This window comes from Saccharomycodes ludwigii, chromosome V (genome assembly GCF_020623625.1).
Source record: "Saccharomycodes ludwigii strain NBRC 1722 chromosome V, whole genome shotgun sequence".
NCBI lineage: Eukaryota > Fungi > Ascomycota > Saccharomycetes > Saccharomycodales > Saccharomycodaceae > Saccharomycodes > Saccharomycodes ludwigii.
Genome location: NC_060204.1, coordinates 1,101,455 through 1,117,024, shown reverse-complemented (window position 1 = coordinate 1,117,024; position 15,570 = coordinate 1,101,455). Strand labels below are relative to the sequence as shown.

Sequence of the window (15,570 nt, the reverse complement as noted above, 5' to 3'; positions counted from 1 at the left end):
GACGACTGCTAATGAACAGATGGCGACGACTGCTAATGAACAGACGACAAATATTATTAGTAAATAGGCAACGGAAACTACCGACGAACATCTTATGAATATCTTATGAACATCTAACGAGAAAACACCGAAGACTGCTGAAAAACATACAACAAAGACTAATAACGGAAACATATAATGAAAAGATAACGAAGACTAACCACGAACAAATGACAGAGATTTATATCGAAAAGATAGCGAAGACTAATCACGAACAAATGACGAAGATTTATATTGAACAGACAACGAAGATTCATAAATCAGCAACACGGCTTAATAGAAAAAAAAAAAAAAAAAACAAAGCTTTGCAACAAATAGAGAAAAAAGTTATATTTCATCACATCGACGCAAATTATTATATTGTCTAGTAAAAAGTGCTGAAAAACATACAAGAAAACATTTGGTTTTTACTTAAAGCTTCATCATTATTTCCCCATATGAAGATTTTAACTTCATTATTTAATTTTTATCTTCCATATTATTAGGTATATTTTTTCCAAAAATCATTCAATTTTTTTTTTCTTTTTTTTTTCTTTTTTATATCTAGTATTTAATATTTAATGTTCAATTTTTTAATTAAAATTACATAAACTTATGTTTGTATTGGTGTCCCTGTATAAAATAATGATTTATGTGAAAATAAGTTTTTGGCTAGTATGTCTTTAATTAGATGCTAGCAGAACTTTTTCCTTTAAATATACCATCTTGTTAATTACAATACACAAAAGTAACTTGCAATTATGTTAGAGATAATTGTTGGAATAATTCGTTGTTCGGGTTATTACCCGAAGTTGGATTATTTCTCTGTTCCGCAGGAACTTCTATATTGGATTCTTCACTCATTATTATAAGATGTTTACTTTCTAGTTTTGTATTATTAGGCCCTTGATCATATGTATATATGATCGTATCTTTTATTATATCTATATCTCTCTGTCTATGTATGGTTTTTCTTCCCCTTTCTATATAAGCTAAACTAATAGTTATATAGGGATAACGAATTACCTGACAAACTAATGTCTTGTTGTGAAAGGTTGGAAACTAATCCTTTATATACCTTTCTGGTTATATCAATGATCGAACTTAATCTATTATTATCATTGATATATTATTTTATAAATTACCTTCGAGGTTATTAACCCTTCTGGTTGTGAAGTCAATTTCTGCATTTCTATTACTATAACTTGTTCGTTATTGTTTCGTATTAGCAGCGTTCTCATGATCCGCTTTGTATACGTGTAGCACTTCTTGTAGTTGACTCATTTACTACTTTACTTCTTGCGATAGACATTCTTTATATGTCCTTTCTATGGGTTGTGCTTGACGTTTCATATATATTTATATAGATGTTATTTATATTTCATTCTTATCTTCGATATTATTAATATGCGCATCGCTAGCAATTGTCTTGCAGCGAGTTCGCATTTTATACGGTGGGCGTATGCCCCAACATTTCCCCTACTTTTTTTTTTTTTTTTTTTTTTTTATGAAATTTGCATATTCCTTATGTGATGTGAGAACTTCTGTGAATCTATAGGTTTGGTCAATGCATCTGCCATTAGGTCTTCTGTTGGGTGATATTTTAATATAATTTCTCCCATTTTCACCATTTCATTGATGTATCGATATATAATATCCCATTGTTTGTATCGAAAGAATTCTGCTGACATTGCGTTTATTGTGCTAGTATTATCTTGATGAATGGTTCTCGTAGGAAATGTTTTTGTGTTGGTGATTGTTGCTATTTCGTTTGCTGTATTCTGTATCCATTTTGTACTATCTATTGCTTGTTTTAAAGAGTATAATTCGCTTGCTGTTGATGAAGTTATGATTCGTGATGATTTTTGTGTTCGCCAATATATTGGACAGTTTCCGATAAATGCGATGAATCCGCTTGTGCTTTTTCGCGTTATAGGATCTGAGCCATGATCAGAGTCTGCGTATATGGTAAATTTCCATTCGCTTGGTGTTGTTGGGCGGTAATATAATCGTTGATCTTTAGTTGTATGATAATATGATAATGCTTTTTGAGCCCATTTCCATATATGGCTAGTTTTTAATGTTATTGTTTTGGATAGATAATGTGTCGCATATGTTAAATCAGGTCTGGTTGATAGTGCTACGTAATTAAGTTGTCCAACGATAGATCTAAGGGTGCTTTCGTCATTTTGGTATTGATCAATATCTTTGTTTGTTATATAAGTTGATGGACTTGGATTGTTAGTATATTTTGGCGTTGTTAGCCATTGATGTTTATTATATGTGGACCATAGGAAAAGTTTTTCTTTTTGTTTTTCAAAGTTTAATCCTAAAAATTTTTGTAAATGTGATACGGAGCCTATTGTAATGTCTGTTCTGGATATTTCTTTTATTGCTGTGTCACTTGCCATTGAATTAGGTGTTATTATTAATAGGTCGTCTACATATAGTAATATTATGATGAATATTTTGCCAATGGTTTTATAGAAAATAGTGTCGCAACTTTTAAATGGATGGTAATTTAAGTTAGTTAAGGTGTTATAAATATATTTGAACCAATTTCTTCCGCTGTCGGATAGTCCATAAAGTGATCTGTTGAGTTTTAAACATTGGTGTTGTTGTGATTTAGGTATATTGTAGTGGAGTTCTAAATATTTAGGTATTCTTAGGTATGTATCACGGTTGATATTTGCATGGAGGTATGCTGATTTTACATCGGCTGTTAAGGTGTGCCAGTTGTACTGTACGCAGAATGCTAGCAATAGTTTTAGTAATGTGATGTCCGTTGTGGGTGATGTTGTATCCACCGGGTCTAATGGTATATCTCTATTGCCGCATGCAGTAAGTCTTGCTTTGTATTTGCTGATATTTCCTTCACGATCTCGTTTTACGGTAAATACCCATTTTGTAGGTAATAATTTTGCTTTAGAGGGTGTGGAAACTATTTCAAATGTGTTAAACGATTTGTGATTTTGTAATTCATTAATTATGGCATTTTTCCATTCATTGTATTTACCAGCTTCACTCAAAGATGGTGAGGTAGGTATGGATGTCGTTGGTTTACTGATAGTTGCAATAGTCTTTATTGTAGTTGGTTCTTTTAGGAGTTGTAATATTTCTCGGTGTTTTTCCGCAGTTGCTGCAAGTTCTTGGAATCCAATGATGTGGTCTAAAAAGTATACAGTATTAGTTTCTGCTACAGTCTGTGAATGAAGGTCTAATACGTAGTAAGCGAAAGTTTGGTTTTGATTAAAGCCTAGATAGATGCCTATGGCAGAGTTAGTTTCTAGTTTGTGCTTTAGTGATTGTCTATGAGAGTAATATATAACTTTGCAACCGAATGGGTGGAATAGTGCTTTCGTTATTCTGACGATTCCATATAATGATTCAGTTGGTGTTTTTTTCGTGTGGCTGTGGGGTACTAAGTTATACCATTGCACACAATATTGAATTAGGTAAGGAAATACTTCTATAGGGCATTTGGTTTCTAGATATATTGCTCGTGCCGCGTTTAATATAGTTCTATGACTTCTTTCACAGATGCCATTTATTGCTGGTTGATAGCTTGGCGAGAATTTTTGTTTTATTCCGTAGGAGGATAATAAGTTTACGACTGAAGTTGATTTGAATTCCAATGCGTTATCGGAAAATATTGTTTGTATTTGAAATGGTACATTGTTGATTTCTTTTTGAATAAAATTTTGTAGGTGCACTGCTGTTTGTTGTTTGTCTTTCGTGTACAACATCCATAGGTATCGCGTGTAGTGATCGATTAAGCATAAATATTGCTGTTTACCTAGTTCCATGTAATCTATTGATATTATTTCTAATGGTTGGGATGCGTTAGCCAGAAATTCCTTTTTATTGTTTATTTTATGAATTTTAGCTTGTAAACATAACGAACATTGTTGTTTATCTGATAAAGTTTTCAGTATTTTTTCGTTGTACGTGCGAGGTAATAGATTTTGTACGGATGGTCGTGTTGTCTGAAGAAGTTCTTTGATTTTTTTGGAGCTAAAGTGAGCGCATATAGAGTGTGCAGATAGTGGTTTCTCATTTGGGGGGAGTTGCTCACTATACGTGTTATGTTCGATATGTGATTTATCTAGTACATGCACTCGTGCGTGTGGGGTCAATTTGATTTCTTTGAAGTTATGTGTATAAGACGCTAGATATGTGTCGGATGGGGTGTTATGTTTGTATATGTTTTGTTGTCTCAGATCGTATTCAGATATTATATATGGATATGGTAGATCATCTTCTGCAACGTATACTGGTATTGCTATATGGTAATTGTTTAGGTTTAATTCTATGGTACCTGTACCTATTATGTTAAATGGGGTATTGTTTGCGGAGGTTATTAATGGTTCGCTAGTTGGGATAAAATTGGTTACTGCTTGTTTGTCATTTGTGATGCTGCTGTGTGCACCTCCATCGATTAGGATGTGTGGGCATTTTGTAGTAGCTAATTGTGGTATACAGTTGATATTCGAGTTGTTTGGGAAGAATGGCTGAAAATCAGCTAGGCGACTTTGTGGTGGATTAGAATTCGTGTTATTCTGATTTATATTGTTGATGTTCGATTGGTTTGTTGTATTATTGCCAGTTGTCGTGCGGTGAGATTGATGATTCGTATAATTGCGCGATTTGGGATGATTATTACGAGAGTAGTTTCTGTTTCTGTTTGGGTATCCGTTATTATATCTGCGCTTTGGATAACGTGTGTTATCGTATCGATTAATGTTGTTAATTTGAAATTTTCTTGGTAGAAATGAATCTGTTCTGGGGTTCGTTGATACTTTATATCTTTTACTTATTTTCATATATTCGTGTAGGTCTGCTAGTAACTCCTGCATAGTTAGATTTGGAGTCTTCATCCATTTTCTGATTAAATGTGCCGTTGATTCCCCATAGCAGTCGGAGATTTTTCTTTCGAAATATGGGATTATTTCTTTATCTGGTATTGCGTCCATTTTTGCGCAATATCTGAAGGATTGGGCTGTGTTTATCTGAGTTTGCATATCAGAGGTTGTAGTATTATTGGTTATTACATATTTGTCCAATAATTTTACAGCTATGGTGCTTGGGTGTGCTGGAAATACTTCTTCTATGTAATCTCTGAATATTGTGGATGAACACGTGTTGTCTGATATGTCTTTCATTTTGTGTGGGAATATTTTGGGTAGTATATTATTCAATATTTCTCTATTTTCAGCTTCATCAATTGGCGACGAGTTCTTTATTTTAGAGAAGACAGTGTAAAATAATAGTTGATGGATGCCATTTTCGTGAGTTCGGTAAGTGAAGTTATTGTACCATTTTATGAATTGTACGATTTCAGATAGGGATGATACTGGGTAGGGCATTGGTGTCAACTGAGATATGAATCTCTTCCATGTATTGGAGTTGAATCTAGCGGACTCGTAGTATGTAGTAGGAAAGTTGTTCCAAGGAATTTTGTAATTTTTTGCATTATGGGAATTTAGGGATGCCCAGCTAGCACATGCTAATTTGTTTGAGCGTGTAAAGTCTGTATTGTCTGCTAGTGTAATAAAGTCTGTGTTAGGTGGTCCTCGTGGTAATTTTAACTTATTTTTGGGAACTCCCATAGGTACTATAGTGTTTGATTCTATGATTTGGTTTGTCGTGTCATTATTTGATCTATTGGGCGCCGCATCATTTTTAATTAATGTTTTGACAGCTTCTAGTAAATGATCTGGCACATAAATAAGGGATCTGTTAGTCGTGTTGGCGCTAAATGGTGATTCAACTACAACTCTTGTATTATTAGTGCTAGGTTCGGGAGTTTGTTGGTTGAAGGTCTCCTCTGTGTTGGCAGGTGTGTTCGCTGAACTTGAATTCGCACCATGTTGGAATAATTCGTTGTTCGGGTTATTACCCGAAGTTGGATTATTTCTCTGTTCCGCAGGAACTTCTATATTGGATTCTTCACTCATTATTATAAGATGTTTACTTTCTAGTTTTGTATTATTAGGCCCTTGATCATATGTATATATGATCGTATCTTTTATTATATCTATATCTCTCTGTCTATGTATGGTTTTTCTTCCCCTTTCTATATAAGCTAAACTAATAGTTATATAGGGATAACGAATTACCTGACAAACTAATGTCTTGTTGTGAAAGGTTGGAAACTAATCCTTTATATACCTTTCTGGTTATATCAATGATCGAACTTAATCTATTATTATCATTGATATATTATTTTATAAATTACCTTCGAGGTTATTAACCCTTCTGGTTGTGAAGTCAATTTCTGCATTTCTATTACTATAACTTGTTCGTTATTGTTTCGTATTAGCAGCGTTCTCATGATCCGCTTTGTATACGTGTAGCACTTCTTGTAGTTGACTCATTTACTACTTTACTTCTTGCGATAGACATTCTTTATATGTCCTTTCTATGGGTTGTGCTTGACGTTTCATATATATTTATATAGATGTTATTTATATTTCATTCTTATCTTCGATATTATTAATATGCGCATCGCTAGCAATTGTCTTGCAGCGAGTTCGCATTTTATACGGTGGGCGTATGCCCCAACAATAATATAATACCGCCGTTGTCAGATTTTATATTCTTTTATATAATTTGATACGAACATAGTTTGATATATATTTTTTTTTAATTTTCTTTTGAAAAAAAAAAAAAAGATTTTGGGTCGACCAAAAAAACTATTACGGTTATTCAAAGCTTCTCTTTTTTTTTTTTTTTTTTTTTTTTGTTTGTCGGTTCCACTGCAAACTACCATGATTAACATAAAAGTTGAAAGAAAAAACTTCTAATCAGCTAGGGTACATAGACAGTAGTAATACTGAAAAGATATGACAGACATCCAATTAATAAACATAAAACCAACAATAGAAAATGTAATACCATACAAACAATTTATTGCAAATAATCCCAGAATAAAAAACATTCCTCCAGATTCAGATCAACAATATCTACCTATCTTATACGGTGGGGGCAGAGATTATATATTATCTTTATTAACAGATAATGTTTTTGATAGTAATGGTAACACTAATAATTGTAGTGGTGAAAATGTTCAATGCGATTTGTTTATATTAGACAGTCACTTAATCATATGGTTTGATCTAATACAATTAGGATTACAGATTCCTTACAGTAAAATATTATATCATGGCTACCAAATTGTTAGCATTATGGGAACAAACAAGAAAAGTCAATTGGTGTTAAGCATAGATATTGAAAAGTATGAAGATAAGCATATAATTGAGCAACTATTTCCGGGAAAAATTGTGGATTTGAGTGGCAGTATAGAATTTTTATTAGATCCTTTGTATTTTGAAAATGATAGACATTATAGCTTGAATGGGATTGAAAATTTATTTACATTTAGTAATTTTGGGCTGAATAGAGGAAATAACATGGTTACGAACTGTAACACAGTACTGAGTGAACGAATGGAATACGTAGATCAACAAAGTGATGATTTGGAGGATGAAGAAAGTTTAGATATGTATGGCAACAACAATAACGTCATGGATTACAGTGGACTATTAGCAAGAATAAGCGATAATAACAATACCATACAAGGATATTATGATAATAGTGGATATGGGGATGACCTTAATAATCAAGCAGAGAATAACACTCAAGGCAATGCTGGATTCGACCATGCAGCTAGTAGTAGCATGTCAATGCAGTTCTACTCAAATAGCAAAATAGCTGGCAACAAAAGGCACGAATCCGGGTAAAAGTTAGGATGGTTTAAAAAAATTTTTTTTTGTGGTTTTTTGTGGTTTTTTGTGGGTTTTTTCGTAGAAAGTGCATATGGGATGAAGAGATTATTTTTATACGTCATGGTATATTTTTGTAGATTTGTAACAAATTTGATTTTTATTTTTATTTATTTTTTATTTTTAAAAAAAGAAAAGCATAAGCAAACTCTATTAAATATAGATAGATTATATTGTATGTACTATTTTACAATTTTTTGTTGAGAAAAAGAAAAAACAATAGTAAATATCTTTTTTTTACATGTGCATGAATAAAATTTTGTTGAGAAAAAAAGAAAAAGAAAAAGAAAAAGAAAAAGAAAATATAATTTTTTTAATAAAAGGTACAGCCAACGTTGATGGTTGTCCTTTCGTTAAACCCAAAAAAGAAAACGAATTGATAGAATTAAGAAAGTAAGCTTTTTTTCGGCTATTTATTTCTATGTGATTTAACCGCTGACTTACACAGAACAACCATCGAGCGAGGTAAGCGGTTAAAACCCAAAGTGTTTTTTTTTTTTTTTTTTTTTTTAATTTTTCAACAAAAAATAAAAAATTAAAAAGACAGAATTTGTTTTCTTCACAAACTCAATGCAAAAATGCGCACAGGGCTTTTCCATTTTATTTACTAACGAACGACCAAAAGAATTAGCTATCGTTTTTAAATCCAACTTTTTAATACTTTTTATCAACAAAAAATAAGAACAATCTATCAAATATTTCCTACTACAACAAAAAACAAAAAAAAAATTTTTTTTTTCTTTTCCTTTTTTCAATTTTCTTCTTCTTTAAATCGTATTTTAAAATTACAAATTATTATTTTTGTTCAACTATCCTTTATAAAAGGCAATTCTTAGTCTCGTTTTTCACTTTTCCCACCTGATGCTCTTCTCACTCATCCTTTAATGGTTCAATTTAAGATTTCTGTTTGACTATTTTTTTTTTCCAATATCTTATATATATATGTACATCTTCAAGACAATTAAAAAAAAAAAAAAAAAAAAAAAAAAAAACCATCAATCTCTTTGATAACCCCCAGCTAATCAAATATTTTATTTTTCTTTTTCTTTTCTTTTCCCTCCCAACTTCCTTTACATATTATTACTATCGTTGTTATTATTGCACATATTTTTTCAATCAATTAAGATCAAGAAAATAAACGAAACAATTACCCATACAACCAAAAACATTTTTACCCTTATATTTTTAAATTTGTTTTTAAAACTGTTTTAAATTAATATTCCCACCAAAAGAAAATTTACTTTAGTTTTAATTTAACTCAACATATTTTATAAATTAGAGTAGTTATCACAACACTATATTACAAAAGAAAAACAAATAAAAAGAAAAAACAACAAAAAATATTACTTCCATTAGTATCAATATAAAAACAAGAAATACACACAATGAGTTCCACAAGACCCTTAATTTTATCACATGGTTCAATTGAACACGTTTTATATATAGCAACAGATTCATACTTTGCTGCCTCTCAATTAAAAGACCAATTTGAAAAGCAATTGCCAGAAGTTACTGAGGGCTTCGCCAGCGATGACGAGCCTACTTCTTCTGTTGAATTATTGGGTAAATTTATTGGTTATGTCGCTGGATTTGCCGATAGTGACGAAGCCTTTACCAATGTTTTGAATTCTTCTTTGAATGAATTTGAATCCAATTATTTGAAGGGTAATGATATACATGCCTTGGCTGCCCAATTGCTAAGTGACAGCACAGATGATGAATCAAGTGAAAGCAACAACAACGAAGGTGAAGAAGAACAGAATATAGTGTATCCTACTACATTGGACAAGGCTAAGGAATTAATCAAAAACTATTTATACGCCAGAACTGCTTCTGGTAAACCATTTGTTAAATACGCGTCCACTCTATTCAAGAGTTCTTTGCAAGATAAGGACAAGACCAGCATTGTTGCCATTTTTGGTGGTCAGGGTAACACTGATGACTACTTCGAAGAATTGCGTGAGCTATACAATACCTACAACCCATTGGTTTCTGATGTTATTTCTTATGCAGCCAAGGTCTTGAAAAACTTGTCCAGTTCTACTGAAGAAGCTGATAAGACATTCACTGAAGGTTTGGATGTTCTTCAATGGTTGGAAAACCCATCGTTAACACCAAATACAGAATATTTATTATCTATCCCGGTCTCTTGTCCTTTAATTGGTGTTATTCAATTGGTTCATTATGCTTTAACTTGTAGATTATTGGGCTTCACCCCAGGTGAATTACGTTCTCATTTGCACAGGGGTGCCACAGGTCATTCTCAAGGTTTAGCCACTGCTGTTGCCATTGCCGAGTCTGATTCTTGGGAATCCTTTTTCAATGCCATTAAGAAAACAATTTCCTTGTTGTTTTTCATTGGTGTTCGTTGTGACCAAGTCTACCCAAACACTGGGTTGCCACCTAGTGTTTCTGTTGATTCCATTGAAAATGGCGAAGGCACCCCATCTCCTATGTTATCTATTTCCAACATGACCCAAGAGGAAGTTCAAACATTTGTGGATAAGACCAATTCTCACTTACCAAAGGCAAAACATATTGTCATTTCATTAATTAATGGTGCTAGAAACTTGGTTGTCAGTGGTCCACCTCAATCTTTGTACGGTTTGAACTTGGCTTTAAGAAAAGCTAAAGCTCCAACTGGATTGGATCAAACAAGAATTCCATATAGCGAAAGAAAGTTAAAGTTCACCAACAGGTTTTTGCCAGTTGCCTCTCCCTTCCATTCTCATTTGTTGGAACCAGCCAATGCTTTTATTAAACAAGATTTAATTGATGCTGGCATTGAGTATAAAAATAGCGATTTGAAGATTCCAGTTTTCGACACTTTTAATGGCAGTGATTTACGTGACTATAAAGAATCCATTGCAAACCGTATTGCATACTCTATCACAACTTTGCCAGTTAATTGGGAAAAATCCACTCAACTGAATTGCTCTCACATTCTAGATTTTGGTCCAGGTGGTGCTTCTGGTTTAGGTGTTTTGACACACCGTAACAAAGATGGTACCGGTGTTAGAGTTATTATTGCCGGTGCTTTTGACATTAACAAGGAGGATGATTATGGTTTCAAACAAGAAATTTTTGACACAACCAGCAATGGGTTGAAATACTCTGAGAACTGGTTAACAAAGTATCATCCAACATTGGTGAAGACAAAAGCCGGTAAGATGTTTGTTGAAACTAAATTCTCCAAGCTATTGGGTAGAGCCCCACTGTTGGTTCCAGGTATGACTCCAACTACTGTCTCTCCAGACTTTGTTGCTTCTACAATCAACGCTGGTTACCACATTGAATTGGCAGGTGGTGGTTATTTCTCCCCAGCTGGCATGACCAAGGCCATTGATGATGTTGTATCCAAGATCAAGAAAGGTTACAGTTTGGGCATTAATTTAATTTATGTCAACCCAGCCATGTTGCAATGGGGTATTCCGTTGATCAAAGAGTTGAGAGAAAAAGGCTATCCAATCCAATCCTTGACTATTGGTGCCGGTGTTCCATCTTTAGAGGTTGCTACTGAATATATTGAAACTTTAGGCTTAACTCATTTGGGTTTGAAACCGGGTTCTGTTGATGCTATTTCTCAAGTTATTAACATTGCCAAAGCTCATCCACACTTCCCAATTGTTCTTCAATGGACGGGTGGTAGAGGTGGTGGTCACCATTCTTTTGAAGATTTCCATCAACCAATCTTGCAAATGTACTCCAAGATTAGAAGATATCCAAACATTATTTTGATTGCAGGTTCTGGTTTCGGTTCTGCTGAAGATACTTATCCATACTTGACTGGTAAATGGTCTACCAACTTCAACTACCCACCTATGCCATTTGATGGGTTCTTGTTTGGTTCCAGGGTTATGATTGCAAAAGAGGCCAAAACCTCTCCAGCCGCTAAATCAGCTATTGCTGCCTGTCCTGGTGTTCCTGATAGCCAATGGGAACAGACTTATAAAAAACCAGCTGGTGGTATAATTACTGTTCGTTCTGAAATGGGTGAACCAATTCACAAGATCGCCACTCGTGGTGTTATGTTTTGGAAAGAAATGGATGACACTATATTTTCCTTGCCAAAAAACAAGCTAGAAGACGCATTGGCTGCTAAGAAGGACTACATTATTTCTAAATTGAACTCAGACTTCCAAAAACCATGGTTTGCTACTGTTAATGGTCAGGTCCGTGATATTACTGATATGACTTATGAAGAGGTTGCCAATAGACTGGTTGAGTTGATGTACATTAAATCTACTTCCAAGTGGATTGATGTTACTTTGAGGAACATGACTGGTGACTTTTTACGTCGTGTTGAGGAACGTTTTACCAAGAGCAAAACTTTATCTGTCATTCAATCATTTGCCGCTTTGGATGAGCCAAAAAAAGTTTTGGATTTAGTCTTTTCTACTTATCCAGCTGCCAAAAAGCAGTTTTTAAATGCTCAAGATGTTGATTACTTTTTGGCTTTGTGTACCAGAACAATTCAAAAGCCTGTTCCTTTTGTTCCAATTTTGGACAAGAGATTTGAATTTTTCTTCAAAAAAGATTCCTTGTGGCAATCTGAAAATTTGGAAACAGTTGTTGACCAAGATGTCCAAAGAACTTGTATTTTGCATGGTCCTGTTGCTGCTCAATTCACCAATGATATCGATGAACCTGTTAACCATATTTTGGATGGCATTCATGATGGTCACATTGAAAAATTGTTAAAGGATTATTACAACGGAGATGCTTCCAAGGTTCCTGTAGTTGAATATTTCGGCGGTGAAGATCCAATTCCAGTTGCCAAGGAAGAGGCTAAAATCACTTTGAAGGCCGATGAAATTGCCTCTGTTACGGAATGGTTCAAATTGTTGGCTGGTGGTGAAAAGAACTGGAGACACGCTTTTTTCACTGTTGATCACATTGTGCAAGGAAAGATGTATGGTTTGAATCCTGTTAAAAAAGTTTTCACTCCAAACACTGGTGCAATTCTTGAAATCGAAAATGCCTCTGATCCTAAAAAGACTGTTATTAGTTTGTTTGAACCTGTTCAAGGTGTATCCAAGAAAACGGCTGTTTTGAAGTTAGGTAAGGATAACATTATTGAATTTGATTTGATTGAAACAAGAACCATTGATGGGAACCCTGTCGCACTACCATTGTTTTACACTTACTCACCAGATGATGGATTTTCTCCAATCTCCGAAATAACCGAGAAGCGTAACCAACGTATTAAGGAATTCTACTGGAAATTATGGATCGATGAGCCAATCAACCTTGATTTTGATGTTCACAAGGTCATTGAAGGTCCAAAGGTTAAAGTTAATGCCAAAGATATTTTGGAATTTACACATGCCATTGGTAACAATTGTGAAGATTTTGTCCATAGAAGTGGTAGAAAGATACTTGCTCCAATGGATTTTGCCATTGTATTGGGTTGGAGGTCTATTATTAAGGCTATTTTCCCTAATTCCGTTGATGGTGACTTATTGAAACTAGTTCATTTGTCTAACGGTTACCAAATGATTCCAGGTGCCAAACCAATCCAGGAAGATGATGTGATTTCCACCTCAGCTGTTGTTACCTCTGTTGTTAATGAACCAAACGGCAAGGTTGTGGAAGTCATTGGTACTTTATCCAACGAGGGCAAGCCAGTGATGAATGTTACTTCTAAGTTTTTCTACCGTGGCAAATACAACGATTTCCAAAACACTTTTGCTGTTGTAAAGGAGCCTGCTTACCAGGTTACTTTCAAATCACCTAAAGATGTCGCTGTTTTGTTATCAAAAGAGTGGTTCCACTTAGAAAATGAAGATGTTGACTTGTTGAACAAAACTTTGAGTTTTGAAATAAAAACTGATGTCACATATAAGGAACAAAACGTTTTCAATTCTATTAGATCCGCTGGTGATGTCATGGTTGAATTGCCAACTAAAGAAATCATTAAGGTTGGTGAGGTTGAGTATGAAGCTGGTGAATCCCATGGTAACCCAGTTATTGACTATTTGACCAGAAATGGTTCTCCATTTGAAGAAAAAGTTCATTTTGAAAACGAAATTCCAATTGCCGTCAAGGAGACCCAGGCTCCAAGCACTAATGAGCCATATGCTAGAGTTTCTGGTGATTTGAATCCAATTCACGTTTCCAGACATTTTGCTTCTTATGCCGGGTTGCCAGGCACCATTACACATGGTATGTATTCATCTGCTGCAATCCGTGCATTGGTTGAAACTTGGGCTGCCGACAATGTTTCTTCCAGAGTTCGTGCTTTCAAGTGTGATTTTGTTGGTATGGTTTTGCCAAACACCGTTTTGACTACATCTATTAAACATGTTGGTATGATTAATGGTCGTAAATTAATAAAGGTTGAAACTAGAAACACCAAAGATGAAGTTGTTTTGACCGGTGAAGCTGAAGTTGAGCAACCATACACCACATTCGTTTTCACGGGTCAAGGTTCTCAAGAGCAAGGTATGGGTATGGACTTGTATGAGAAGTCAGAAGTTGCTAGAAACGTTTGGGATAGAGCTGATATTCGTTTCAAGGAAAACTATGGTTTTTCCATTATTGATATTGTCAAGAACAATCCAAACGAGTTAACTGTTCATTTTGGTGGTGAGAAGGGTAGAAAAATCAAGGAAAACTATGCATCTATGGTCTTTGAGACCATTGTTGATGGGAAATTGGTTTCTGAAAAGATTTTCAAGAGCATCAAGCCAGAGACGACTTCTTATACGTTTAAGTCTCCAAATGGTTTGTTATCTGCTACTCAGTTCACACAACCGGCTTTGACCTTGATGGAAAAGGCAGCCTTTGAAGACATGAAATCCAAGGGTTTGATTCCAACTCAAGCCACTTATGCTGGTCACTCTTTGGGTGAATTTGTCACTGTTTCTTTGGCTGATGTTATGACCATTGAGTCGTTGGTTGAAATTGTTTTCTACAGAGGTATGACTATGCAAGTTGCTGTTCCAAGAGATGCCTTAGGAAGATCTAACTACGGTATGATTGCTGCCAATCCAAGTAGAGTTTCCAAGACATTTAACCAAGACGCCTTGAAGTTTGTTGTTGCTACTGTGAACAAAAGAACCACTTGGTTATTGGAGATTGTCAACTACAACGTGGAAAATCAACAATATGTTTGTGCTGGTGATTTAAGAGGTTTGGACACTTTGGGCAATGTTTTGAATTTTATTAAGTTGCAAAAGATTGATATTGCTAAATTGCAAGAGTCTATGTCTTTGGAACAAGTTGAGGAACATTTGAATGAGATTATTGATGAAGTTTCCAAGAAATCCTTGGCTAAACCTCAACCTATTGAATTGGAAAGAGGGTTTGCCACAATTCCATTGCGTGGTATTTCTGTTCCATTCCATTCTTCGTACTTGAGAAGTGGTGTGAAGCCATTTAGAAACTTTTTAAACAAGAATATTGTCAAGGAAAATGTTAAGGTCGACAGATTAGTTGGACAATATATTCCAAACTTGACTGCCAAACCATTCCAAATTACTAAGGAATACTTTGAAGACGTTTATGAATTGACACATTCTGAAAAGATTAAGGAAATTTTGGATAACTGGGAAAAGTACGAAAACTGAAATGCGAAAAGAAGTTGTAATTAGCTGATTGGTAAATTTTTTATTTTTATTTTTATTTTTATTTTTATTTTTGTATTTTAGAAAACAAAAAGGGTTATACAGATTAAAGAGAAATTGAAACACTCATATATATATATATATATATATATATATATACATTTAAATAATTTCAGGATGTTTCGATTGGCGTGGGAACC

General features: G+C 34.2%; 3 protein-coding genes across 3 annotated transcripts; 2 read left to right on the top strand and 1 right to left on the bottom strand.

The window, feature by feature from the left end:
* Nucleotides 1-1,523: 1,523 nt before the first annotated feature.
* SCDLUD_004288 (gag-pol fusion protein) lies at nt 1,524-5,975 on the bottom strand (the record flags this gene model as incomplete). The annotated part of the gene is made up of 1 exon (XM_046078972.1): nt 1,524-5,975. One exon carries the CDS (start codon nt 5,973-5,975, stop codon nt 1,524-1,526), a length of 4,452 nt encoding a protein of 1,483 aa, XP_045933905.1.
* An 888-nt stretch (nt 5,976-6,863) lies between these two features.
* On the top strand, nt 6,864-7,760 carry LOT5 (Lot5p; the record flags this gene model as incomplete). The annotated part of the gene is made up of 1 exon (XM_046078973.1): nt 6,864-7,760. The coding sequence occupies one exon, from the start codon at nt 6,864-6,866 to the stop codon at nt 7,758-7,760; it is 897 nt and encodes a 298-aa protein (XP_045933904.1).
* A 1,427-nt stretch (nt 7,761-9,187) lies between these two features.
* On the top strand, nt 9,188-15,373 carry FAS1 (tetrafunctional fatty acid synthase subunit FAS1; the record flags this gene model as incomplete). The annotated part of the gene is made up of 1 exon (XM_046078974.1): nt 9,188-15,373. One exon carries the CDS (start codon nt 9,188-9,190, stop codon nt 15,371-15,373), a length of 6,186 nt encoding a protein of 2,061 aa, XP_045933903.1.
* Between the last annotated feature and the right edge of the window lie 197 nt (nt 15,374-15,570).